This window comes from Pseudophryne corroboree, chromosome 7, assembly GCF_028390025.1.
Source record: "Pseudophryne corroboree isolate aPseCor3 chromosome 7, aPseCor3.hap2, whole genome shotgun sequence".
Classification (NCBI taxonomy): Eukaryota; Metazoa; Chordata; class Amphibia; order Anura; family Myobatrachidae; genus Pseudophryne; species Pseudophryne corroboree.
In genome coordinates, this window is record NC_086450.1 from 322,274,474 (window position 1) to 322,300,079 (window position 25,606).

Consider the following 25,606-nt stretch of genomic DNA (forward strand, 5'->3'; position numbering starts at 1 on the left):
GTAGCAGCATCTCGCAAACGCCAACTCGTTCCTAGGCAGGCTACGCTTTGTATCACCGCTTTTCAGAAGAGGCACACAGCTGCCAACCTCTTACGGAAACTGAGGAACATCATCGCAGAATGACTTACCCCAAATGGACTCTCCTGGGGATTTGTGACATCTGACAACGCCAGCAATATTGTGCGTGCATTACATCTGGGCAAATTCCAGCACGTCCCATGTTTTGCACATACATTGAATTTGGTGGTGCAGAATTATTTAAAAAACGACAGGGGCGTGCAAGAGATGCTGTCGGTGGCCCGAAGAATTGCGGGCCACTTTCGGCATTCAGCCACCGCGTGCCGAAGACTGGAGCACCAGCAAACAGTCCTGAACCTGCCCTGCCATCATCTGAAGCAAGAGGTGGTAACGAGGTGGAATTCAACCCTCTGTATGCTTCAGAGGATGGTGGAGCAGCAAAAGGCCATTCAAGCCTATACATCTGCCTACGATATAGGCAAAGGAGGGGGAATGCACCTGACTCAAGCGCAGTGGAGAATGATTTCAACGTTGTGCAAGGTTCTGCAACCCTTTGAACTTGCCACACGTGAAGTCAGTTCAGACACTGCCAGCCTGAGTCAGGTCATTCCCCTCATCAGGCTTTTGCAGAAGAAGCTGGAGACATTAAAGGAGGAGCTAAAACAGAGCGATTCTGCTACGCATGTGGGACTTGTGCATGGAGCCCTTAATTCGCTTAACCAGGATTCACGGGTGGTCAATCTGTTGAAATCAGAGCACTACATTTTGGCCACCGTGCTCGATCCTAGATTTAAAACCTACCTTGGATCTCTCTTTCCGGCAGACACAAGTCTGCAGAGGTTCAAAGACCTGCTGGTGAGAAAATTGTCAAGTCAAGCGGAACGTGACCCGTCAACAGCTCCTCCTTCACATTCTCCCGCAACTGGGGGTGCGAGGAAAAGGCTAAGAATTCCGAGCCCACCCACTGGCAGTGATGCAGGGCAGTCTGGAGCGAGTGCTGACATCTGGTCCGGACTGAAGGACCTGCTAACGATTACTGACATGTCGTCTACTGTCACTGCATCTGATTCTCTCACCATTGAAAGAATGGTGGAGGATTATATGAGTGACCGCATCCAAGTAGGCACGTCAGACAGTCCGTACGTATACTGGCAGGAAAAAGAGGCAATTTGGAGGCCCTTGCAGAAACTGGCTTTATTTTACCTAAGTTGCCCACCCTCCAGTGTGTACTCCGAAAGAGTGTTTAGTGCAGCCGCTCACCTTGTCAGCAATCGGCGTACGAGGTTACTTCCAGAAAATGTGGAGACATTCACCAGCAATGTGGAGACATTCACCAGCAATTGCCTCCAGAAAGTACACAGGGACCTGAGATGGTGGATTCCAGTGGGGACGAATTAATAATCTGTGAAAGGGGTGATGAATCGGACGATGAGGAGGAGGTGGACATCTTGCCTCTGTAGAGCCAGTTTGTGCAAGGAGAGATTGATTGCTTCTTTTTTGGTGGGGGCCCAAACCAACCAGTCATTTCAGTCACAGTTGTGTGGCAGACCCTGTCGCTGAAATGATGGGTTTGTTAAAGTGTGCATGTCCTGTTTATACAACATAAGGGTGGGTGGGAGGGCCCAAGGACAATGCCATCTTGCACCTCTTTTTTCTTTCATTTTTCTTTGCATCATGTGCTGTTTGGGGACTATTTTTTTGAAGTGCCATCCTGTCTGACACTGCAGTGCCACTCCTAGATGGGCCAGGTGTTTGTGTCGGCCACTTGTGTCGCTTAGCTTAGTCACACAGCGACCTTGGTGCGCCTCTTTTTTTCTTTGCATCATGTGCTGTTTGGGGACTATTATTTTGAAGTGCCATCCTGTCTGACACTGCAGTGCCACTCCTAGATGGGCCAGGTGTTTGTGTCGGCCACTTGGGTCGCTTAGCTTTGTCACACAGCTACCTCATTGCGCCTCTTTTTTTCTTTGCATCATGTGCTGTTTGGGGACTATTTTTTTGAAGTGCCATCCTGTCTGACACTGCATTGCCACTCCTAGATGGGCCAGGTGTTTGCGTCGGCCACTTGGGTCGCTTAGCTTAGTCATCCAGCGACCTCGGTGCAAATTTTAGGACTAAAAATAATATTGTGAGGTGTTCAGAATAGACTGAAAATGAGTGGAAATTATGGTTATTGAGGTTAATAATACTATGGGATCAAAATGACCCCCAAATTCTATGATTTAAGCTGTTTTTGAGGGGGTTTTGTAAAAAACACCCGAATCCAAAACACACCCGAATCCGACAAAAAAATTTCAGGGAGGTTTTGCCAAAACGCGTCCGAATCCAAAACACGGCCGCGGAACCGAATCCAAAACCAAAACACAAAACCCGAAAAATGTCCGGTGCACATCACTAATAATAAAGTAAAAATATCATCAAATAAAACATCTCTGTACAAAAAGGAAGTGTAAAACACAGAAAGTGGACAAGAGGTCCACTTTTAACAAGTAAACAATGATGGTCCATCTACAAAGAGACTTCACATCTACCAATGATGGTCCATCTACAAGAGGTTCACATTCAACAAGTAAACAATGATGGTCCATCTACAAAGAGACTTTTCCAACTTACATTAACTCTTGTAGAAAGGTAGAGAAAACACGCCTGAGTGGCTTGTTGAAGGAGAACGAAAATTATTTTTAGAAAGAGGCCGTAAGCCGAAAGAATAAAGGAAAGTAAAGAGGAGTAGAAGGGGAGTGGTAAAGGTGAGAAATGAAGGGTGAAAGCCCCCTGACAGGTCGGGGTAAGAATGAAAGCAAAAATAAATAAAACGGTAGGAGAGAACTGGAGGAGGCCAAAACCCTAGCTATGACCTGGAAGAAGAGTATTGTGAAGCCTATACCAAGGGAGCCACATGGAATGAAATGTTAGCATCGTATTATATTGTAGACTGGTAATATATTCCATCTTTGATATGAACCAAATTCTGTTCAGTAGTTCCTGTTTGTCAGGGGCAGTAACAGCTTTCCAGTGACGCACTATTTGGTATTTAGCTGTACACGAGATATGGAGAATCAATTTGTTTGATTCCTTGGAAATATTTTCGATTTGGGCGCAGAGCAGTAAGTTCGCAGGAGAGGGAGGTGTCATGAGCTCAGCGAGAGTAGTAACAAGGGACCTAATCATACCCCAATACCGGGCAATCACAGGGCAAGACCACCAAATGTGGTAAAATTAACCCACTTGCCCACAATGGGGGAAATTTGTTAGCAGTTGGGCAAAACCATGTGCACTGCAGGTGGGGCAGATATAACATTTGCAGAGAGAGTTAGATTTGGGTGGGTTATTTTGTTTCTGTGCAGGGTAAATACTGGCTGCTTTATTTTTACACTGCAATTTAGATTTCAGTTTGAACACACCCCACCCAAATCTAACTCTCTCTGCACATGTTATATCTGCCCCCCCTACAGTGCACATGGTTTTGCCCAACTGCTAACAAATTTGCTGCTGTGATCAACTCTGAATTAGGCCCAATGTCTCCAACATAAATTAGAAGTACTTTGATAAATGTGATGAAGTTTCTCAGGCACTAAGGGCAGGGGTGTATCTTCCTATTGGCCAGGATAGCACTTGCCAGGGGCGCCGGCCAAGAGGGGGGCGCCGCCCAGCAGTGCCACCCACGCCAGGGGGTAGAATGACATAGTAGTTCTCACCGAGTACATCCCTTAGCAGTGCTCATCCACTGCCAGACTCTCAGAAGCGTATTGCACTCTGACACTCTCTGTGACTACAGTCACAATGATAGTGAATATAGCCAGGGAGCGGGGCACTTCCAGGTATGGGGAGGGGAGAGGCACCTCCTCTTCCTCATCCGCTCCCCTTCTTATTGGTCCCACGCGGTCTGTCAGCAAACAGCAGCCACTACAATCAGCACCAGTTAGCAGTGCAGCATGAGCATACCTGTACATTTTCTGCGGTACCGTAGCTGCACTGCATGGTCTATCCTGGCAGTCTGGATAACAGGTTACAAAGAGCTCTGTATGGAGAGGTATCTAGACCAGTGACTGCCTGTCCAGCTGTGTTGAGACTACAAGTTCCAGCACACCTCATCAACTGGATTTGCTGGGACATGTAGTGCAATCACATAAAGGGAGGGAATACCGCACAGGAAATATTAAGTATAGAAAATTGATTTTTTAAACCAAAATCAGGTAATTGCAAGAAAACGCTGTTTTCTAATTCTGATATTGTTTGGTGGTGCACCCTGAGTCAGTATGAGAACATAGACAATAGGGAGAGAAGAAGACTCTTTTGTGGGCGCACTCTTTACTTTACATAAATATAGAAAATAGTCAAAATAGATTAAAAATAAAAATTTTAATAATTCAACAAGATAATTTCAACAAAATTAGAACAAATGGTGGTTCATCAAGAAGATAATGGTGGTCAAATAATTAACAAAATATTCAAAATAGCACTATGTGCTGATATGAAATTAAAACTGGGTTTGGCTGACGGAAGGAAATTCTAGACGTTATGTATTTATTGGTACGTTCTATTGGTAAGCTGATCACTGTTATACATTCCCCTGTAATAAGTCTGGATACTGGTGGTACTTGTGAGTAATATAGATGTCTCTCTCTTGTCTCCTGCCAAAGAAGAGAGGGGAGGAGGGGGCAGAAGGGGGAAAGAAGAAGAGTGGAAGTTGAAGAGCAGTGTGAATCTGCTGTCAGTGTTAGACACTATATGGGCTCAATCAATGAGCTCTACTGCACTGAGTATTCCTCAATGGTCACCCACTTGAGTACTGACCCAGCCCAACACTGATTAGCTTCCGAGATCGGACGGCTTCGGGCGTTTCCAGTGTGGTATGATAGTAGAGGAAATGACCAATATTTCGAAGCTCTGGAATCACTGATGAGAGTTCACGAATTTACAAAGTTATTAGGACAGATACCAGAAATAGAGGAAACCAGATGGATCTGCTGCCAATGTTAGACGGGGGCGTGACCCTGAATCACTGGTGAGAGTCCACGAAAAATAAAGAAGGGAAGAAAAATAAATAGACAGTGATAAAGTCTGATAGGCTTTAAATCCCAAATATGCTAATTATGGCAATAGTAGAATGAGCTAGAACATTTACTTTATAATTGGCAAAAATTGCCTGGATACAGGATACCTGAGATAATAAAGCAGAGACAAAGAAGAAAAATGGAAAAATGACAGAGTACCAACTATGAAAAAGTATCCACTATAATTTATTGGTACTTTAAAGAGGAATAGATAAGTGGCAATGCGATTGTAGCTGAATTGCAACTAGAGTGTAACTGTTACAAAAGTATCCACTGCAGGTTGTTAATACTCCAAAAGGATATACATAAATAGCAGTGAGGTTGTAACTAGGTTGCAGTGATGTGTTTAGACTAGGGAGGATCTATAGAAGTATTTTAGATTAACTCACTGCCAATATCATCATACCTATACACGAAGTAATGGTAATAAAACATTATAAAGTTTATGAGTATTGCTGATATTGATGTAACTGATGAGGCAGACAAGAGCCTATTAGCACAAAGTCTGTCAAGTAAAAAAAATTTTTATACCAGAGTGATAGTAATAGGTGCTCACAAGAGCAAATGAAAACACATATTCAGCAGATGCGGGCCTACAACTCCCAATATACACTATGCGGTCAAATTGTTGTAGATAGATAAGAAGAAGAGAGTTGATATTACCAGTGCCAAGTGTAGGGGTAGATTAACCCCTTCTATAGTGCTGTCAACCGTCCCCTCTCATAAAGGTGCTGTCAGCCTGGTAAAGGTCCCGGACATCTCGAATCGTGGGGGGGTTCAGGAGCCGCCGGTTCTGATGGTGTCCTGGCGGATACAAGCCGCCGTCAGCCGTCAGCTGCTTCAGTTAGTTGCGATAGTTGAGAGTCAGGAGAGACGGAGGGCACAGGCAGATGCCAAATAACGTCCGTGGTTCCGGTCAGCCAAAAGGAGCTTGGAAATATTGGTCATTTCCTCTACTATCATACCACACTGGAAACGCCCGAAGCCGTCCGATCTCGGAAGCTAATCAGTGTTGGGCTGGGTCAGTACTCAAGTGGGTGACCATTGAGGAATACTCAGTGCAGTAGAGCTCATTGATTGAGCCCATATAGTGTCTAACACTGACAGCAGATTCACACTGCTCTTCAACTTCCACTCTTCTTCTTTCCCCCTTCTGCCCCCTCCTCCCCTCTCTTCTTTGGCAGGAAACAAGAGAGAGACATCTATATTACTCACAAGTACCACCAGTATCCAGACTTATTACAGGGGAATGTATAACAGTGATCAGCTTACCAATAGAACGTACCAATAAATACATAACGTCTAGAATTTCCTTCCGTCAGCCAAACCCAGTTATAATTTCATATCAGCACATAGTGCTATTTTGAATATTTTGTTAATTATTTGACCACCATTATCTTCTTGATGAACCACCATTTGTTCTAATTTTGTTGAAATTATCTTGTTGAATTATTAAAATTTTTATTTTTAATCTATTTTGACTATTTTCTATATTTATGTAAAGTAAAGAGTGCGCCCACAAAAGAATCTTCTTCTCTCCCTATTGTCTATGTAGTGCAATCACACCTAGAGAGGGGTTTTTAACTGTATGTGTGCATATATCCCCTCAGTGTCCCTGCCTGCACCCTCCTTGTAATTCCCCCTCAGTGTCCCTGCCCGCACCATCCCTGTAACTGCTTCCTCAGTGACCCTGCCCATACACTCCTGTAATTTCCCTTCAGTATCCCTGCCCGCACCATCCCTGTAACTGCCCCCTCAGTGACCCTGCCCATACACTCCTGTAATTTCCCCTCAGTGTCCCTGCCCACACCATCCCTGTAACTGCCCCCTCAGTGACCCTGCCCATACACTCCTGTAATTCCCTCTGTGTCCCTGCCCGCACCCTTCCCATAATTACCCCTCAGTATCCCTGCCCGTACCCTCCCCGTAATTCCCTCTCAGTGCGCCCTACCCGCACCCTAACCGTAATTCCCCCTCAGTGTCCCTGCCTACACACTTCTCATAATTCCCCCTAAGTCTCCCTGTCTGCACCCTCCCCGTAATTCCATCTCAGTGTCCCTGCCTGCACCCTCCTCGTAATTCCTCCTCAGTGTCCCCGCCTGCACCCTCCCTGTAATTCTCCCTCAGTGTCCTTGACCTCAGCCTCCCTGTAGCCCCTCCCTCTCATTTTCCATACCCAAATCCTCCCTGTAATTCCCCCTTAGTGTCCCTGACCTCAGCCTCCCTGTGACTCCCCCTCAGTGTCCCTGCCCACACCCTCCTGTAATTCCACCTCAGTGTCCCTGCCAGTACCCTCCCCGTAATTCCCCCTCAGTGTCCCTGCCCACACCCTCCCTGTAATTGCCCCTCAGAGTCCCTGACCTCTGCCTCCCTGTAAGCCATCCACCTCATTGTCCCTACCCTACCCGCACCCTTCCTGTAATTCTCCCTCAGTGTCCCTGACCTCAGCCTATCTGTAGCTCCCCCCTCTGTGTCCCTGGGTGGGGTAGGTGGGGGGTGCCAGTTCCTTACTTTGCCAGGGGCGCTCAAACCCCTAGATACACCGCTGACTAAGGGGTCTATTTACTAAGACTTGGATGGAGATAAAGTCGCTGGAGATAAAGTGCCAGCCAGTCTACTCCTAACTGATATTTCTCTGACGTCCTAGTGGATGCTGGGAACTCTGTAAGGACCATGGGGAATAGACGGGCTCCGCAGGAGACTGGGCACTCTAAAAGAAAGATTAGGTACTATCTGGTGTGCACTGGCTCCTCCCTCTATGCCCCTCCTCCAGACCCCAGTTAGAATCTGTGCCCGGCCAGAGCTGGGTGCTCCTAGTGGGCTCTCCTGAGCTTGCTAGAAAAGAAAGTATTTGTTAGGTTTTTTATTTTCAGTGAGATCTGCTGGCAACAGACTCACTGCTACGTGGGACTGAGGGGAGAGAAGCAAACCTACCTGCTTACAGCTAGCTTGTGCTTCTTAGGCTACTGGACACCATTAGCTCCAGAGGGTTCGAACACAGGGCCTGGGGAAGGGGGGGGGGGGCGGGGGGGGGACGCCCTGGGCAGCAATTATAATACCTTTTGGCATAATATACACATAATACAGTCTGAAAACTGTATATGTGTAAAAAACCCCGCCATTAAGTTACATAAAACGCGGGACAGAAGCCCGCCACTGAGGGGGCGGAGCCTTCTTCCTCCGCACACCAGCGCCATTTTCCCTTCACAGCTCCGCTGGAAGCAGCTCCCCAGGCTCTCCCCTGCAGTATCCTGATACAAGAAGGGTAAAAAAGAGAGGGGGGGCACATAAATTTAGGCGCAAATAAGATATTTAAGCAGCTATTGGGTAAATCACTTTTTATAGTGTAAATCCCTGTGTTATATAGCGCTGTGGTGTGTGCTGGCATACTCTCTCTCTGTCTCCCCAAAGGACTTTGTGGGGTCCTGTCCTCAGTCTGAGCATTCCCTGTGTGTGTGCGGTGTGTCGGTACGGCTGTGTCGACATGTTTGATGAGGAGGGTTACGTGGAGGCGGAGCAGGGGCAGATAAGTGTGGTGTCGCCCCCGACGGGGCCGACACCTGATTGGATGGATATGTGAAAGGTCTTAACCGACGGTGTCAACTCCTTACATAAAAGGTTCAATGACGCAGCAGCCTTGGGACAGCCGGGGTCTCAGCCCGCGCCTGCCCAGGCGACTCAGAAGCCGTCAGGGGCTCATAAACGCCCGCTAGCTCTGATGGTAGACACAGATGTCGACACGGAGTCTGACTCCAGTGTAGATGAGGATTAGACAAATGTACAGTCTACAAAAGCCATCCGATGCATGATTACTGCAATGAAAGATGTATTGCACATTTCTGATATTAACCCGGTTACCACCAAGAGGGGTATTATATTTGGGGAGAAAAAGCAGCCAGTGACTTTTCCCCCATCTGATGAATTAAATGATTTGTGTGAAGAAGCGTGGAGTTCCCCTGATAAGAAACTAGTGATTTCTAAGAGGTTACTGATGGCGTACCCTTTCCCGCCAACGGATAGGTTACGTTGGGAAACATCCCCTTGGGTGGACAAGGCGCTAACACGCTTATCTAAAAGGGTGGCACTGCCGTCTCAGGATACGGCCGCCCTAAAGGATCCTGCGGATAGAAAGCAGGAAGCTATCCTGAAGTCTGTGTATACACACTCTGGTACTCTACTGAGACCTGCTATTGCTTCAGCCTGGATGTGTAGTGCTGCAGCAGCATGGACTGATACCCTGTCAGACAACATTGATTCCCTCGACAGGGATACTGTTTTGCTAACCATCGAACATATAAAAGACGTCGTCTTATATATGCGGGATGCCCAGAGGGACATTTGCCTGCTGGCATCTAGAATTAATGCAATGTCCATTTCTGCCAGGAGAGTATTATGGACTCGGCAGTGGACAGGTGATGCTGATTCTAAAAAACACATGGAGGTTTTGCCTTACAAGGGTGAGGAATTGTTTGGGGACGGTCTCTCGGACCTCGTATCCACAGCAACTGCTGGGAAGTCGACTTTTTTACCTCAGGTTCCCTCACAGCCTAAGAAAGCACCGTATTATCAAGTGCAGTCCTTTCGGCCTCAGAAAGGCAAGCGGGTCAGAGGAGCATCCTTTCTGGCCAGAGGCAAGGGTAGAGGAAAGAAGCTGCACCAGGCAGCCAGTTCCCAGGAACAAAAATCCTCCCCTGCTTCCACTAAGTCCACCGCATGACGTTGGGGCTCCACAGGCGGAGCCAGGTGCGGTGGGGGCGCGTCTCCGAAACTTCAGCAACCAGTGGGTTCACTCACAAGTGGATCTCTGGGCTGTACAAATAGTATCTCAGGGATACAAGCTGGAGTTCGAGGCGACTCCCCCTCGCCGTTACCTCAAATCAGCCTTGCCAGCTGCTCCCAGGGAAAGGGAGGTAGTACTGGCGGCAATTCACAAGCTGTACCTCCAGCAGGTGATAATCAAGGTCCCCCTCCTTCAACAGGGCAGGGGTTACTATTCCACAATGTTTGTGATACCGAAACCGGACGGTTCGGTGAGACCCATTCTGAATTTAAAATCCTTGAACACTTATATAAAGAAGTTCAAGTTCAAAATGGAATCGCTCAGGGCGGTTATTGCAAGCCTGGAAGAGGGGGATTTTATGGTGTCGCTGGACATCAAGGATGCTTACTTGCATGTCCCCATTTACCCACCTCACCAGGAGTACCTCAGGTTTGTGGTACAGGAGTGTCATTACCAATTCCAAACGTTGCCGTTTGGTCTGTCCACGGCACCGAGAGTATTTACCAAGGTAATGGCGGAAATGATGATACTCCTTCGGAAGAAGGGAGTTATAATTATCCCGTACTTGGACGATCTCCTCATAAATGCGAGGTCCAGAGAGCAGTTGTTGGTCAGCGTAGCACTCTCTCAGGAAGTGTTGCAACAGCACGGCTGGATTCTGAATATCCCAAAGTCGCAGCTGATTCCTGCGACGCGTCTGCTTTTCCTGGGCATGATTCTGGACACAGAATAGAAGAAGGTGTTTCTCCCGGTGGAGAAGGCCCAGGAATTGTCATCTCTGGTCAGGGACCTCCTGAAACCAAAACAGGTGTCGGTGCATCACTGCACGCGAGTCCTGGGAAAGATGGTGGCTTCTTACGAAGCAATTCCCTTCAGCAGGTTCCATGCAAGGATCTTTCAGTGGGATCTGTTGGAAAAATGGTCCGGATCGCATCTTCAGATGCATCGGTTGATCACCCTGTCCCCAAGGGCCAGGGTGTCTCTGCTGTGGTGGCTGCAGAGAGTGCTCATCTTCTCGAGGGCCGCAGGTTCGGCATACAGGACTGGGTCCTGGTGACCACGGATGCAAGCCTCCGAGGATGGGGGGCAGTCACTCAGGGAAGAAACTTCCAAGGACATTGGTCAAGTCTGGAGACTTCACTACACATAAATATACTGGAACTAAGGGCCATTTACAACGCCCTGAGTCAAGCAGAGCCCCTGCTTCAAAACCACCCAGTACTGATTCAGTCAGACAACATCACGGCGGTCGCCCATGTAAACCGCCAGGGCGGCACAAGAAGCAGGATGGCAATGGCAGAAGCAACAAAGATTCTTCGATGGGCGGAGAATCACGTGCTAGCACTGTCAGCAGTGTTCATTCCGGGAGTGGACAACTGGGAAGCAGACTTCCTCAGCAGGCACGACCTCCACCCGGGAGAGTGGGGACTTCATCAAGAAGTCTTCACACAGATTGTAAATCGCTGGGAACTGCCACAGGTGGACATGATGGCGTCCCGCCTCAACAAAAAGCTAAAAAAATATTGCGCCAGGTCAAGGGACCCTCAGGCGATAGCTGTGGACGCACTAGTGACACCGTGGGTGTACCAGTCGGTTTATGTGTTCCCTCCTCTTCCTCTCATACCCAAGGTATTGAGGATAGTAAGAAAGAGAGGAGTAAAAACTATACTAATCGTTCCGGATTGGCCAAGAAGAACTTGGTACCCAGAACTACAAGAAATGATCTCAGAGGACCCATGGCCTCTGCCTCTCAGACAGGACCTGTTACAGCAGGGGCCCTGTCTGTTCCAAGACTTACCGCGGCTGCGTTTGACGGCATGGCGGTTGAACGCCGGATCCTAGCGGAAAAGGGCATTCCAGATGAGGTGATTCCTACGCTGATAAAAGCTAGGAAGGATGTGACTGCCTGAAGTTCAGACGTTTGTTAAGGGAGTGCTGCATATTCAGCCCCCTTTTGTGCCTCCAGTGGCACCTTGGGATCTTAACGTTGTGTTGGATTTCCTGAAATCACACTGGTTTGAGCCACTTAAGACCGTGGAGCTAAAGTATCTCACGTGGAAGGTGGTCATGCTGTTGGCCTTAGCTTCGGCTAGGCGTGTGTCAGAATTGGCGGCTTTGTCATGTAAAAGCTCGTATCTGATCTTCCATATGGACAGGGCAGAATTGAGGACGCGTCCCCAATTTCTCCCAAAGGTGGTATCAGCGTTTCATTTGAACCAACCTATTGTGGTGCCTGCGGCTACTCGGGACTTGGAGGATTCCAAGTTGCTGGACGTAGTCCGGGCTTTGACAATTTATGTTTCCAGGACGGCTGGAGTCAGGAAAACTGACTCGCTATTTATCCTGCATGCACCCAACAAGCTGGGTGCTCCTGCTTCAAAGCAAACTATTGCTCGCTGGATCTGTTGCACGATTCAGCTGGCACATTCTGCGGCTGGACTGCCGCATCCTAAATCAGTGAAAGCCCATTCCACAATGAAGGTGGGCTCTTCTTGGGCGGCTGCCCGAGGGGTCTCGGCTTTACAGCATTGCCGAGCTGCTACTTGGTCGGGTTCAAACACATTTGCTAAATTCTACAAGTTTGATACCCTGGCTGAGGAGGACCTTGAGTTTGCTCATTCGGTGCTGCAGAGTCATCCGCACTCTCCCGCCCGTTTGGGAGCTTTGGTATAATCCCCATGGTCCTTACGGAGTACCCAGCATCCACTAGGACGTCAGAGAAAATAAGAATTTACTCACCGGTAATTCTATTTCTCGTAGTCCGTAGTGGATGCTGGGCGCCCGTCCCAAGTGCGGACTCTCTGCAATACATGTATATAGTTATTGCTTCACTAAAGGGTTATTGTTATGAGCCATCCGTACAAGGAGGCTCAGTTGTTGTTCATACTGTTAACTGGGTATGGTTATCACAAGTTGTACAGTGTGATTGGTGTGGCTGGTGTGAGTCTTACCCTGGATTCCAAATCCTTTCCTTGTTGTGTCAGCTTTTCCGGGCACAGTTTCCCTAACTGAGGTCTGGAGGAGGGGCATAGAGGGAGGAGCCAGTGCACACCAGATAGTACCTAATCTTTCTTTTAGAGTGCCCAGTCTCCTGCGGAGCCCATCTATTCCCCATGGTCCTTACGGAGTTCCCAGCATCCACTACGGACTACGAGAAATAGAATTACCGGTGAGTAAATTCTTATTTTTTCAAACCCAGCCTGTGACATGGCAGTTAGGAGCCGATTGGCTGGGACTTTATCTCCATCCAAAGTTTAGTAAATAGACCCCTTAGTACCATCTGGTATAGACCTTATATGCGTTTTCACTTATAGCCACACTTATCTGTCTCCCAGGCCTGTTGATGAGGTTCAATAGGGGGAAGATTCAATATCAAAATAAATTTGTATAAAATTGAGATAGCACCTTTATCGGTGGGATCGTACATGCATAATCTTTCTAGAGTGGTCAGGATTTGCCTTGGATAAGATAAGTGGAGGAAAAGTATAAAATTACGGATTTGTTAATATTGAAAATGCAAAGAGTTAGGAATTCCGAATTCTTCTTGTTGGTCAGTAAAAGATTTTAGAGCGTGCATACCCGTAATGTGATTGAAGTCGTGTGATTCCCTCTGAAGTCCAGGAAAGAGCCATGGAGGGTGAAAGTCCCGGTGGAAAGGCTGGGTTAAACCAAAGAGGGGTTAGGGGAGATGGGGAAAAGGCAAGCCTCAACTTCTTATTAAGGAGGTGATTCAGATCTGCTCGCTGGGCTGCGTTTTAGCTGTCCTGCGTTCAGATAGTCAACGCCTACAGGGTGAGTGTATTTTTGGCGTGCAAGTGTGCGATCGCATGTGTAGCAGAGCTGCTTAAAATAAGTTTGTGCGGTCTCTGCGCAGCCCAGGAGTTACTCTTCCAGTGCGATTGATTGCTGCTGATCAGGGCCAGAGCTGACGTCAGACACCCTCCCTGAAAGCGCTTGAGTCCGCCTGCGTTTTTCCGGACATTCCCTGTAAACGGTCAGTTACCACCCATAAACGGCCTCTTCCTGTCAATCACCTTGAGAACGCCCGTGCGATCGGCTTTTTCGCACCATCCCGTTGATTGCTGGTGATGCCTGTTGCTGTTGTCCGACGCGCCTGCGTATTGCGGTACATGAGCAGTTAGGATCTGATCATCCGCTGTGCGAAAACACACAGCAGCGATCAGATCTGAATGACCCCCTAAGTGACACCCTGTTTTGCAGAGTTAACTCCACTGTGGGAGAGGATGAGAGAGTTGAGTTTAAATGGTAAATAAGAAATCGAAGGAACAGCAGCCAAATCACTTTCCAGGTCAACCCATCGTTTAGTGTGTCAAGGAGAATGCCATGCAATCATCTGGCTAAGACCGGTCTCATTGTAGTAACGTTGGAGGATAGATAGGCCAAGACCCCCATTTTGTGTATGTTCAGCCAAAATGTCTCTTCTTTTTGTGGTTCCAGATGAATTTACAGAACAAAGACTGAACAGCACATAGAGTATGAGAACGAACCCATATTTGGAGTGTTTGAAAAAGATATAGCAGCTTTGGGAGGACATTCATTTTTATTGCGTTAATGTGATCGATCCAAGACAGAAAATATGATTGCCATAGCTGAAAATCTTTGTGAATTGACCTGAAAAGCGAGGGGTAGTTAGCAAGATAAAGTGAGCTAGATTCTGCAACAATTTTATTTCGCCAGGAGAATGCAAAGTTAGATTGCAATAATTTCTTTGTATCACCCGGGATATGAAGAGGTAGTGCCTCAGATTTTGACTGCGCTACCTCCTAACTTTTTATTGGTATCCGGACTCCAGGTCGACAGCACAAAGGTCGACACACCTTAGGTCGACGCCAATTGGTCGACACACCCTAGGTCGACATGGACAAAAGGTCGACGGGAACAAGGTCGACATGGAAAAAGAACGTTAGTTCTTCACGATTTTTTTCTTTTTTTGAACCTTTCCATACTTAACGATCCACGTGGACTACGATTGGAACGGTAAAGTGTGCCGAGCGAAGCGGTAGCGGAGCGAAGGCACCACGCCCGAATCATGGCGAGCGAAGCGAGCCATGTGAGGGGACGCGGTGCACTAATTGGGGTTCCCGGTCACTCTACGAAGAAAACGACACCAAAAAAACCATAAAAAACTCATGTCGACCTTTTTCCATGTCGACCTTGTTCCTGTCGACCTTTTGTCCATGTCGACATTTTCTCCATGTCGACCTAAGGTGTGTCGACCAATTGGCGTCGACCTAAGGTGTGTCGACCTTTGTGCTGTCGACCCTCAGTCCCAGACCCCTTTTTATTCATCTCTGATTTTTATTTACTAAAGTTTTTTATACAGTATATAAATTGTAACATTTTTTTGTCTCAAGATACATGTTATACCGCAATTTCAAGACTTACATACTATTAACTATAAATAAATGTCACATGTTTTTAATTGTATCTGGGCTACCTGATCACTTCTTATAAACCTTATATGTAGCAATTTTACTCATTATAGTCTATAAACGCCAGTGGTCACCAATAGACCCTATCACACCTCTTATGTTTTCATTTTACAGTATTTTACCTATACTTACTACTTAGGGGCTGGCTGACACTCTAGTAACCTAGTAGGGAGTGTTTTTTTGATAGATTATACTAGTATTTAAAGAGCTGATTCAGTTTTCAACATAGCTTGACATGTTAAAATATAGTTCTTTTTCATAGGGTTTTCAAAAAATAAATAACACAGGCTCTTAATTTGGAGTTGAGAGGAATTATCAAGTAGAAGCTTCCTTTACAAAACGATGGTGGTCTTGGGACTTTGATGTTGCAACCAAAAAATAACTTCTTCATGTTAACATTTAACAAAAATCCACTGACTGGATGTAATGAAGTCCAAGTTGGCCGTAAGTGCAGCTTCCCGGCCGAACTGGGACTTTTTTTAAAACCGCAATCATGTACAAGGCATGGTTTTGCCTTGCACACAATAGCCGCTTTAAACAAAAAGTTCCAGTTCATCTGGGAACCCGCACATCTGGCGCCATGTGTCAAAACGTGTACAAATGTCCCATACGCAACAGTGGAATGGCCCAATATAAAGTAAAATTAACAGAAACCATTGTACTTCTCTATGGTTCTCTATGGTTCTATTCCTTGTAATTGTTCCAAAGTAGTGATCCCTAGTAAATATGCATATATATTTGTCTTGTGTGTGTCCTAATGAACCATATGAATTCTGATTTTTTTTATTTTATTTTTTTGTTACTGAGGGTTATATACAACTGTGTTATAGGTGCAGATCTGTGAGGTGAGGCAGAGCCTTTCCTGTCATACTAAAGTATATGTCAGAGTTTTGACTATATAAAGTATATGGAAAATACAAAGAATATGTTAGAAATATCTTCTTTGTATTATTCTAATCATGTTTTATAGTCAAAACTCTGGAGCAAAACTTCTGACAGATGAAGCAGTGCCTCCCCTGCCTATCTTTTTTGCACATCTCTGATCAAACTCACCAAACTTCCAGCAGTATATACCGCTGCACCTGTGTATAATGTCCACATGAACCATTGGGCTAATATATTGCATGTAAATCTGGCTCTGGTACTAGCCAGTGCCTCCTGAGCCATTTACCTCACCGCACGTCCCTGAGCAATTGACTAGCAAATGTCTGATTGCTATGGTTTAAGGACCTCATTCAGGTTGGATCGCAAATCGCGATCCAACAGCAGTAATTACAATGACGATGCGGGCGTATGTACGTGGCCCGTCCTGCGCATGCACCCGCATTTACTGCCGGCGCCCCGCAGTATTTGCAAACACCTCTGCCTGATTGACAGGCAGAGGTGTTTGCGGGGTGGCAACACTCCATTTCCAAGATGGAGCATTGTGGGGGTGGCGGCTTCCGAAGCAATCGCAATTAGTGCAGGTTACAGATGGGGGGCATGCTGGGGGCCGCCCTGCGATGGGCGTCCCCCGGCATGTGAGGCAAAGGAATGCAAATTCTGCTACAAAGCAGAATTTGCAATCCTTACTGCATAGGGTCCTAAGCGCAGAATTGCTTGTGTTTTACCTTTCTCCTTTATTTATTTTCTATTTATTCTCTGTAAACTTTTTTTTGCCTCTTATTAGTGGATCAGTTATCTTATCTTTAATGCTCTTTTTGAAATACAAGAGTCTGAATATTAGTAGCCATCAAAGTGATATCCAAGAATTTTAACAGTTGCATTATGGCAGTCGCGGAGCAGTTTAGTAAAGGAGAGGGTCTATGTGCCGGCTCCCTACGGGCCCCCTCCTCTCTGGCAGCACAGTAGACCTTAGCTTTGTGACGGAGTTAACTGCACATGTGCAGCGCTTCGGGTACATGGTGTTGTGCCATGTTCCCGGTAACGTCTGTACTGGACTCCAAAGAGGTAATATAGAATTTGATGGCAATTAAGAACCTCTTGGCCCATGTAGTCTGCCATTTTTCATTTATCCTTTTGGCAACTTCAACCCTATTTGTCATGGGTAAGTATAATTATATGGGTATGCGGTGTGGATCACATATTCTGCCCCATTATAGATGTGCCAATGATAGTTGTGTGACGATTGGTAATTTGCGTTAGGATGTAATGGAGTCCGGACTTTTTTTTAAACAGGCATTCACTTACAACGCAAAACCATGCCTTGTAAGTGATTCTCCCTTTAAACAAAGTCCTAGATTGGCGGCATTCTGCACCTCTGGTGATCTCGGACTCCCATTACATCCCGCCGCTGATCTGCATCTTATTAGACTCTGAGGCATTTTTTATTATTTTTAATCTTGTTATCACATAATGTAAAATTTACCTGCAACCACATATGGTTTTTAAGAGAACGCTGTGTATCAGCAGTAATAGTGGGTAGCAATTTTTGAATGATTCCCAACCTGTGCATTGGAATTTTTAGCTGCCAATAGCAGGTGGAGGACAGAGCTAAGCTCTTGAGGTGCCACACAATGTTATTAATACTTGAAAAGGTTAGACTACAGTTGGCAAATAACACACGTTCGTTACAAAACAAAATGCCGGCGTTATATATGTAAAACTCATTTTTTCAGTTACTGTGCTTCCCTAAAGTAAGGAATAAAATGAATGATGTTGCCCTTCTGTACAGTATATAATTATTTCTGCAAGCTCTGACTGTACTATGACGGTACAGCCAGTGATCTTGCATAATCCACCTCTACTACAGAGAAAGTCTTATTGCCACCTTCTGTTCTGCTATTACCACATGTTTATTAATTTCATTTTATTCATCTTCTAGCTGATAACTGGGGACTTTGGCTTGAGCTATGAACAATCTAAGTCCCAGTTGGCCATTTGGGCAATCATGGCAGCACCACTGATAATGTCCAATGACTTGAGGACCATCTCACAAGATACCAAGCAACTCCTGCAAAATCGCCTTCTAATATACATTAACCAGGACTCTCTGGGAATACAGGGGAAGAGAATTGGAAAGGTACAGTACACATGTATTCTTCTATGAAAACACGGGGCGATTCAATTGTTATTCCACGCCCGATCTCCCGTCTTAAGTGACGGGATAGCGTGAGTCGCAATTCAAATGGGTTTTTTTTTGCACTGATTGCTGCCAAATAGATGAGGTTTAGCTGCGAATAGTGGCTAAACCTGCCTAAAATCCTGGTTAGCCCTAAACCACAGACTTTGCACACATTTCTCCTCACACCTCTGGAAGCTGCGAGAATAAATGTCACCCCCATTGCTAATGGGTGTCTAAACAGAGCAACAATTGAATTGCCCCCGAGTGGTAGCTGCAGGAAACAACAATTGAATTTCCCTCAAAGATACATGTATTTATTGGTATCCAGATGCTAGGTTGACCTTATCCACTAATGGTCAGCAGGCATTAGGTCGACATGGGCAAAAGGTCGATGTGGCAGTGGTTGACACAGGAAAAGGTCAACATGACTTTTTTACAATTATTTCTTTTCATTTTTTTACTTTTTTCCTACTTTACGATCCATGTGGACTACGATAGGGAATAGTAACCTGCCCGAAGCTGCAAGCCATGCGAGGGGACGTGGTGCACTAATTGGGGTTCCTGGTCACTTTATGGAGTAAACGACACCAAAAACAAATTAAAAACTTCATGTCGACCTATTTGTCACGTCAACCCTTGTCATGTGTCGACCTTGTGCCTGTCGACCTTTTGGGGTTGACCTAGACACTGTCGACCTTTTGCTGGTCAACCAAGACAGCCATAGTAGTATTTTTTATATATGTAGATTGTAAAACATGCTAATATATCTGTGCTAAAGATTTCCTGTCTAGAAATTAATGCTTTATATAGAGACCCTTTCTACAAGGGTCTGAAGGTGTCTCTCTACATTCCCCATCCCCCTTTCCCTCCTGCCCCCAAGGTGCTGTGCCAAACCACCCAAAGCACTCCTTGAAGCTCTCTGCTGTTTTCTGGAAAGAGCCAAGTCCTTAGCAGCGCATGAGTAGTGGGTGAATGGATGCCCGCTTTTATTTCACATGCCACCTGCTGCCCAACAGCTTTTCCCTTATGTGCTCCTCTGTCCACAAGTTTTAATACCTTGCATGTCCAACAATGTACCCCACATTGCACGTTCTAAATGTAAAACATTTCATTTTTTTGCCATAGGGCTGTATAGTCCAAATCAATCATATCTGCCGTCAGGGCACTATTCCACTACTCTGGTTTGGTAGTATTTACCTGTCACACCAGTCTCCGCGCATGTGGCAAAAACAATACTTTAAGCTATACACGTCCATTGAGGCACGGTCACATCCATTACAGCACAGTCACACCCCAGTTCTGATTCGCCATATCTACAATTTTGTAAGTATGACAGTGTGACCCTTGGCTACTTTACATGCTCTAATAACGCTTCAGACACTTTGACCTACTGTAAGCCATATTCTGTGACTGAGCGACTACGGTACTTCTAAACGGTGTCACTTCATAAGTCACTTTAACTTTGTCATTTCTTAGCTAGATAGCCTTCATTTGATAAACATAGAAAACTGTTATATACAATGCACATTATCTAACTATGAATAATGTAGTAAAAAGCTGGCACTATGTGTTATGCTTTACACTAAACAAATGTGTTGCACACCACAAGATGACATTATTCTGCTTTGAGCATGCAAGCCTAAGGAAATACTAAATTACAGTAAGTAAGAAAGGTATTACAGCCATCTTATAGCCCACAGTTGTACAACAAACATACAAGGAACATGTTTGTTTTACACAATGTACATTAAAATACATAGCTCATAGACACAGATAATAACTGACTTCAATATGAAGAGTTTGAATAAAATAAAACCATTGACTTATTAACTAATATTATTTTTAGACCTTATTAAAATCCTCATTTGCAATAATAAGAGTACAATATGAGTACAATCTAAACAAACTTGGGGAAATCTCTGAGAATAAATATCTGTATACATTTTGTGGTCTTCCTTGTTTTGTCTATACAGTACAAAGCGTTACTGTAAAAGCAGCGGGCAGCTCTATTTATGACCAATTATTTATATAGCGCACACATTCCGCAGCACTTTACAGAGAGTATTTGACCATTCACATTCCCAGTGGACTTTACAATATATATTCCCTACCACATGTACACACTAGGGTTCATTTTTGTTAAGAGACAATTAACCTGCTAGTATACTTATGAAGTGTGGGAGGAAATTGGAGTAAAAACCCACGCAAGCACAGTTGAATATAAAAACTCCACACATTTAGGGGCTGTAGTTGGAATCGAACTCAAGACCTCAGTGCCTGTGAGGCAGTAATACTAACCATTAAACCATCTGTGCTGCCCCAATTAAATGAAATTGTGCTGAAGGGACTAGGTATGGGCTGTGTCCCAGTATAGTTATTGTTACATGAAAGGACTCCAGCATTGAACAGTGTAGAGGAATGGTCCAGTATTCCTCTACACCTCCACATATTTGCTGTTAATTTTAATAACAATTTGTTCTTGCTGCAGGTTGACTCTCTAGAGGTGTGGGTGAGAGAGCTGGTGAACGAACAGTATGCCGTGGCAGTGCTAAATAAAGGAACAGATGGATTGCCAAAGCGCTTCACCACAAGCCTTGCCAACCTCAATATCACAAAGTGCTCTTTCGGCTATAAACTCTATGATGTGTTTGAGGAATCGTATTTGGAGACTGTTAAACCAAAAGCCCCAGTTTATATGCAAATCGCACCTACAGGTGTCATCTTGTTGTTTGTTCAACCAATTTCTATGCAGCATCGTCCTTTGTGATGAGCATTACAAATAGCCGTGAATAGCTGGAACTGGGTACATAACAGGTTAATGTGGTGATTTGATGGGAGGTACGATGGCACTGTAAGGGAGTGGTCCCATGCACTGTGTAAAAATGCATTTATGATTATGTTTTAAATATAACCTGTAATGGCGTTTGGCTGATCTGTTTGACAGATTTTTTTATGAACAATTATTTTGTTTTATTAGAACAGAAATATTCTGCATAACTGTGTGAGCGGCACAGCTGCAGGTTTTAGTGATTGATTTGAAGAAACAAAAAAATGCTAATTATATGGCTTCCGTTAACTTTGCATGAAATCTGCAAGTTTTCGGCCGCTAAATGTAGTTTTTAGAGATCAGAAAGCAGATTTAGGCACTGCTGTCTGTATTGTACAGTATATGGATCAGGTGTCTGAGAAGCGTGATTTTTCTGATTGGAGACAGAGAGTTACAATCATCACACCGCACAGAGATACTGTATTGAGTCTGCGACTACTGGACACTCCACAGGGATGTTTCTGCCCATGTTTACAAAGTAATGATTGTATAATATTCACTATAGGAGTTCAATATATTTTATAAATGTACAAATGATTCAAACATTGTATATGTGATTTAAATGGGGAATTTTCAGGCATTACCGATAAATGTTTTACTGTTCGCTTCTGTGTACTGAGCATTTTGAACCATTGGAACTATTGCACATCAAATAAAGAGAACATAAACAGGTTGGTTGGTTTATTTCTGTTAAATTACTATTCAATAAAAAGTGTAGCAAATGATTATTGTAAGGGGTTAATGGTGAAGGGGGCAAGTTGCCGTTGCCACGGTAGGATAGGATGTCCATGTAACTCTCGCAAGGGGCTCATTTGCGCTCGCCCAGCTGACGGCATGCCGGCAGTAGGCATCCCGGTGCCGGTATGCTGGGCGCCAGGATAACATACTACACCCGGTAACTAGTCATCAATAAATATCAGTGCAGAAAGTATCATACCAGGCAGTTACTCTGTCTTTCTATGTGACCTTTGTCAGTCATATTGTACCACATTAATCCTTAGAGAAAGAGATTTCACTGATCCACAAAATTTCCAGCAAGAAGACTAAGAGCTTTATCCAGAGATGGACGCAGTGTGCGATAAATCGTTATGAGATCGCATCCCGGAAGGATGCGATTGCATCATGATTGACAGGAGGTGGGCATCCGGGGATGGCAATGTGGCGTTGGGGAGAAAGTGCCACAGGAAATGCAGGCATTTCATGGCCACTTTTGGGGCCGGCCAATGATGTTACCTGCATTTCCTGCGATTGGAAACATGGCGGCGGTGCCCCTTTCTATGCAACCACATATGCTGTCACATGACTCGGTGCCACACATGCTGGGCGGTCTTGTCCTATGCTGGGCGGCCCCCAGCATGTGATTTTAGTGGTCGCAAATTTTGCCCTAGAGTGCAATTCATACATTTTCCTTCTTTAACCAGGTCTATACCACTGTGGTCACAAAACCTTTAGTAAACCCACAAATCAGTATACTGTAGATGGCTTGACAATTTATTAAAGGTGAAGACAAATTATTCAATCTTTATTGAATTTATAAACATAATAAAAGATGCTACCATGCTGAGATTTGTAGTACCTTGCAAGAAAAAGAAAATAAGCACTAAGGGGGACATTTATTAAGCAGTGATAAGAGCGGAGAAGTGAGCCAGTGGAAAAGTTGCCCTTGGCAACCAATCAGCACTGAAGTAACATCTATAATTTGCCTACTATAAAATGATACAGAGCTGCTGATTGGTTGATGGGTCAACTTCTCCACTGGCTCACTTCTCCGCTCTTATCACTGTTTAGTAAATGTCCCCCTTAGAATACTGATAGGCAGAATAAACTCTTCAAATTTATATGAGTATAAAGGAGGTTCTTAGCACGTGTTTGGCCAAATATGTGGGCTCATCCACCACATCAAGACTTGCAAACTGCACGTTGTCAGGAAGTTTGGCAGCTCATTTGCCATTCTTGCTGGTGGGTTCATCTCCTGGATTATCTGTAAGTAATAGTTCATGCTGGTCTTGGTTCAGTACCATTACTGCCTTGAATCTGTTATGTGACGTCTGCATAGATATCTGATAGCAATATATAGTCACATGTCCAGGACTACCTTTAACCTGCTAGTACCGCTTCTCCTGTGTGCTGATGCCAACATTTGATTTGACATTCTTGCTTGCAGGTTCCTTTAAAATCACATATAACATACTGTATGTGCGTTTTAACAAACAACAATGTTATCCACTACAGGAGCTTGTGCTATTGACTTCCAGTATTGTGGATTCCTAACAGTTAGGTTACTGAGTGCCTGCCAGTGTATCAGACCTTTGGCTCTCGCTAAGACTGCGCTTCTGCTTAACCCATTGTCACCACATTAGCCACAAGAGTACCAGACCCTTGAACTCTGCTTTGATCATACTTGTATCATTCTGTTATGCAACAGTCTATATCTGCTGCTTATCTTGTTACTCACTCGTACGATCAGTTATTATATTAAATATACCTGGCAAATCATAAGAGCTTTGCCTGCGCTGCTAACTTGCTACAACTACATAATATCTCTAGTTCAACCTCTGTTTTTACCAATGGGGTCCTCCTTGAATAAGTAAAGGTAGCCTATATTTTCCATATTAACATGACAGACATATAGTACTGTAAACTGTACCCAATGTGTTCACTGGTAGGACTGACAAAAGCATCCACTGGCCAGGGTACTGGGGGGACGAGGGAAAATAAAGGGAAGCGTGGCCTATCCCCTCCCCCCAAAACTGTGAATAAATAGAAAGGGCGGTGCCGTGTGCTGCACATGTCTCCATTGACAGCTGACCATGGCCTGGGCCCTTCCTAATAGCCCAGATATTTAGTTCTCCTTGCCTCTTTAAGGTGCCCATACACTAGACGATATTATGAGCGATTTGGCCATTTCTGACGGGTCTGAACTACACATTGTTTATAACAGTGCAGATCGTTCGGTGTCTGTGAACGATAACGATGCGTGGCTCCGCTGGTTGTTGGTCGGAGCTTCTGATCTTGCCTTCTGCAGGGAAGATCTGAAGCTATTGTCAACGACTGCATGCTCCTGGATGTAGCCACTCCCAGATCTTAAGATATATCATGTGTATTGTACTGTATCATTTACCCAGGACTGCCGAGGAGCTGCCGGGGGAGTTCAAGGGAAATCGTTAACGAGAAATCATCATAGGTCGTTTAGTGTATGGGCACCTTTAGACAGACTTTCCTCTTGTACAATATTTAAATGTGCTTAAGCCTAATAGCTGTAGTAATAATTACCAAACAGAGTTGGCAGGGATTATGTATATTTATTATTAGATAACAATATACATTATACACTAGCCAAACATGCACAGTACTCAAAGGCCACATAACGCTGGGAGGGGGAGGGGGTACACCTTTGGTGTAGGACAGCAGAACAGGGACTCCAGTTTAATTTCCATATAAATGTTTTTTTCTTTTTTATATTATTAATAATGTATTATTTATACAGCACATCTGTATATCATGCTCCTTTTCCACCAAAAACTCAAGTCCGACCTGGGTAGTTGAGCACAGTTTCAATCCATGTCACAGCGGCTTGAAACACCATTCACACTGCAGGCTGGACCCGACTTAGTAGAGGGTCTTCCTTCTGCCGACGCTTGGAGATGACATCATCACCAAGCACTGGTGCTCTGGCTCTCCATAGGCTTTTAGCATGCCACCAGGGTTGGATTCCCAGGTAACTCTACAAGGGTTATTTTTTAGTGACCCTTTTACACCATGCCGCAATCCATGTAAACCCGACAATAACCAGGGTTATTCGTGCAGTGCAAAAGGGGTATTACAAACATTTAGACAAGGCCCTGGGAAGGGCTGTAATGTCTAATGTTTATACATATGGGATACATTTGCAGCCCATTAGAGAGAGACTGCATTGGGGGAGGAGATGACCTAAATGGCAACAATGAAAATCTGTTCCTGAGCTTTCATAATAATACATAATAATAATAAATAATAATGTATAATTACCTGATTATATATAATACTGGCAGATTTTACAAATATAGAATGGTCATTAATTGCGCTCACAAACAAAAAGGTGCCTAGAATAAAAGTAGATATCAACGTCTAAATCGTAAGTTTTCCTTGAATGTATTCTTTGATGACTTCGCTCTCTATTTGTTCTTATGTTCCTCCAAAAACCAAGAAGTATCTCATAGTGTCAAATGTTTCAAACAGCACAAAAATATGTCCACAAGTGAGGCACTCCACTGCTGAGAAGGTGTGAACAGGAGATGACAATGGACCTTATTCAGCTTCAATTTAGCAAAACTGCAACTGCTGACGATCGCATGCTGGAGGCTGCCCAGCACAGGGCTATGCCACTCAGCATGCTAATGGCTGCCAGCTATGAGATCAAAGACACCACAA

General features: G+C 44.9%; 1 protein-coding gene and 2 pseudogenes across 3 annotated transcripts in view; 2 read left to right on the plus strand and 1 right to left on the minus strand.

Annotated features, from left to right (window-relative positions):
• Nucleotides 1–21,868, plus strand: part of NAGA (alpha-N-acetylgalactosaminidase) — a 101,411-nt gene extending 79,543 nt beyond the window's left edge. For all 3 annotated transcript variants that reach the window (XM_063934311.1, XM_063934310.1, XM_063934309.1), the window contains exons 7-8: nt 18,130–18,327; nt 20,858–21,868. In XM_063934311.1, the coding sequence (XP_063790381.1) occupies nt 18,130–18,327; nt 20,858–21,136 (477 nt within the window). In that variant the 3' untranslated portion in view covers nt 21,137–21,868. The remainder of the gene's footprint in view (nt 1–18,129; nt 18,328–20,857) is intronic.
• On the minus strand, nt 4,764–4,882 carry LOC134947211 (5S ribosomal RNA; annotated as a pseudogene).
• LOC134947212 (5S ribosomal RNA) lies at nt 6,024–6,142 on the plus strand (annotated as a pseudogene).
• Nucleotides 21,869–25,606: the final 3,738 nt, after the last annotated feature.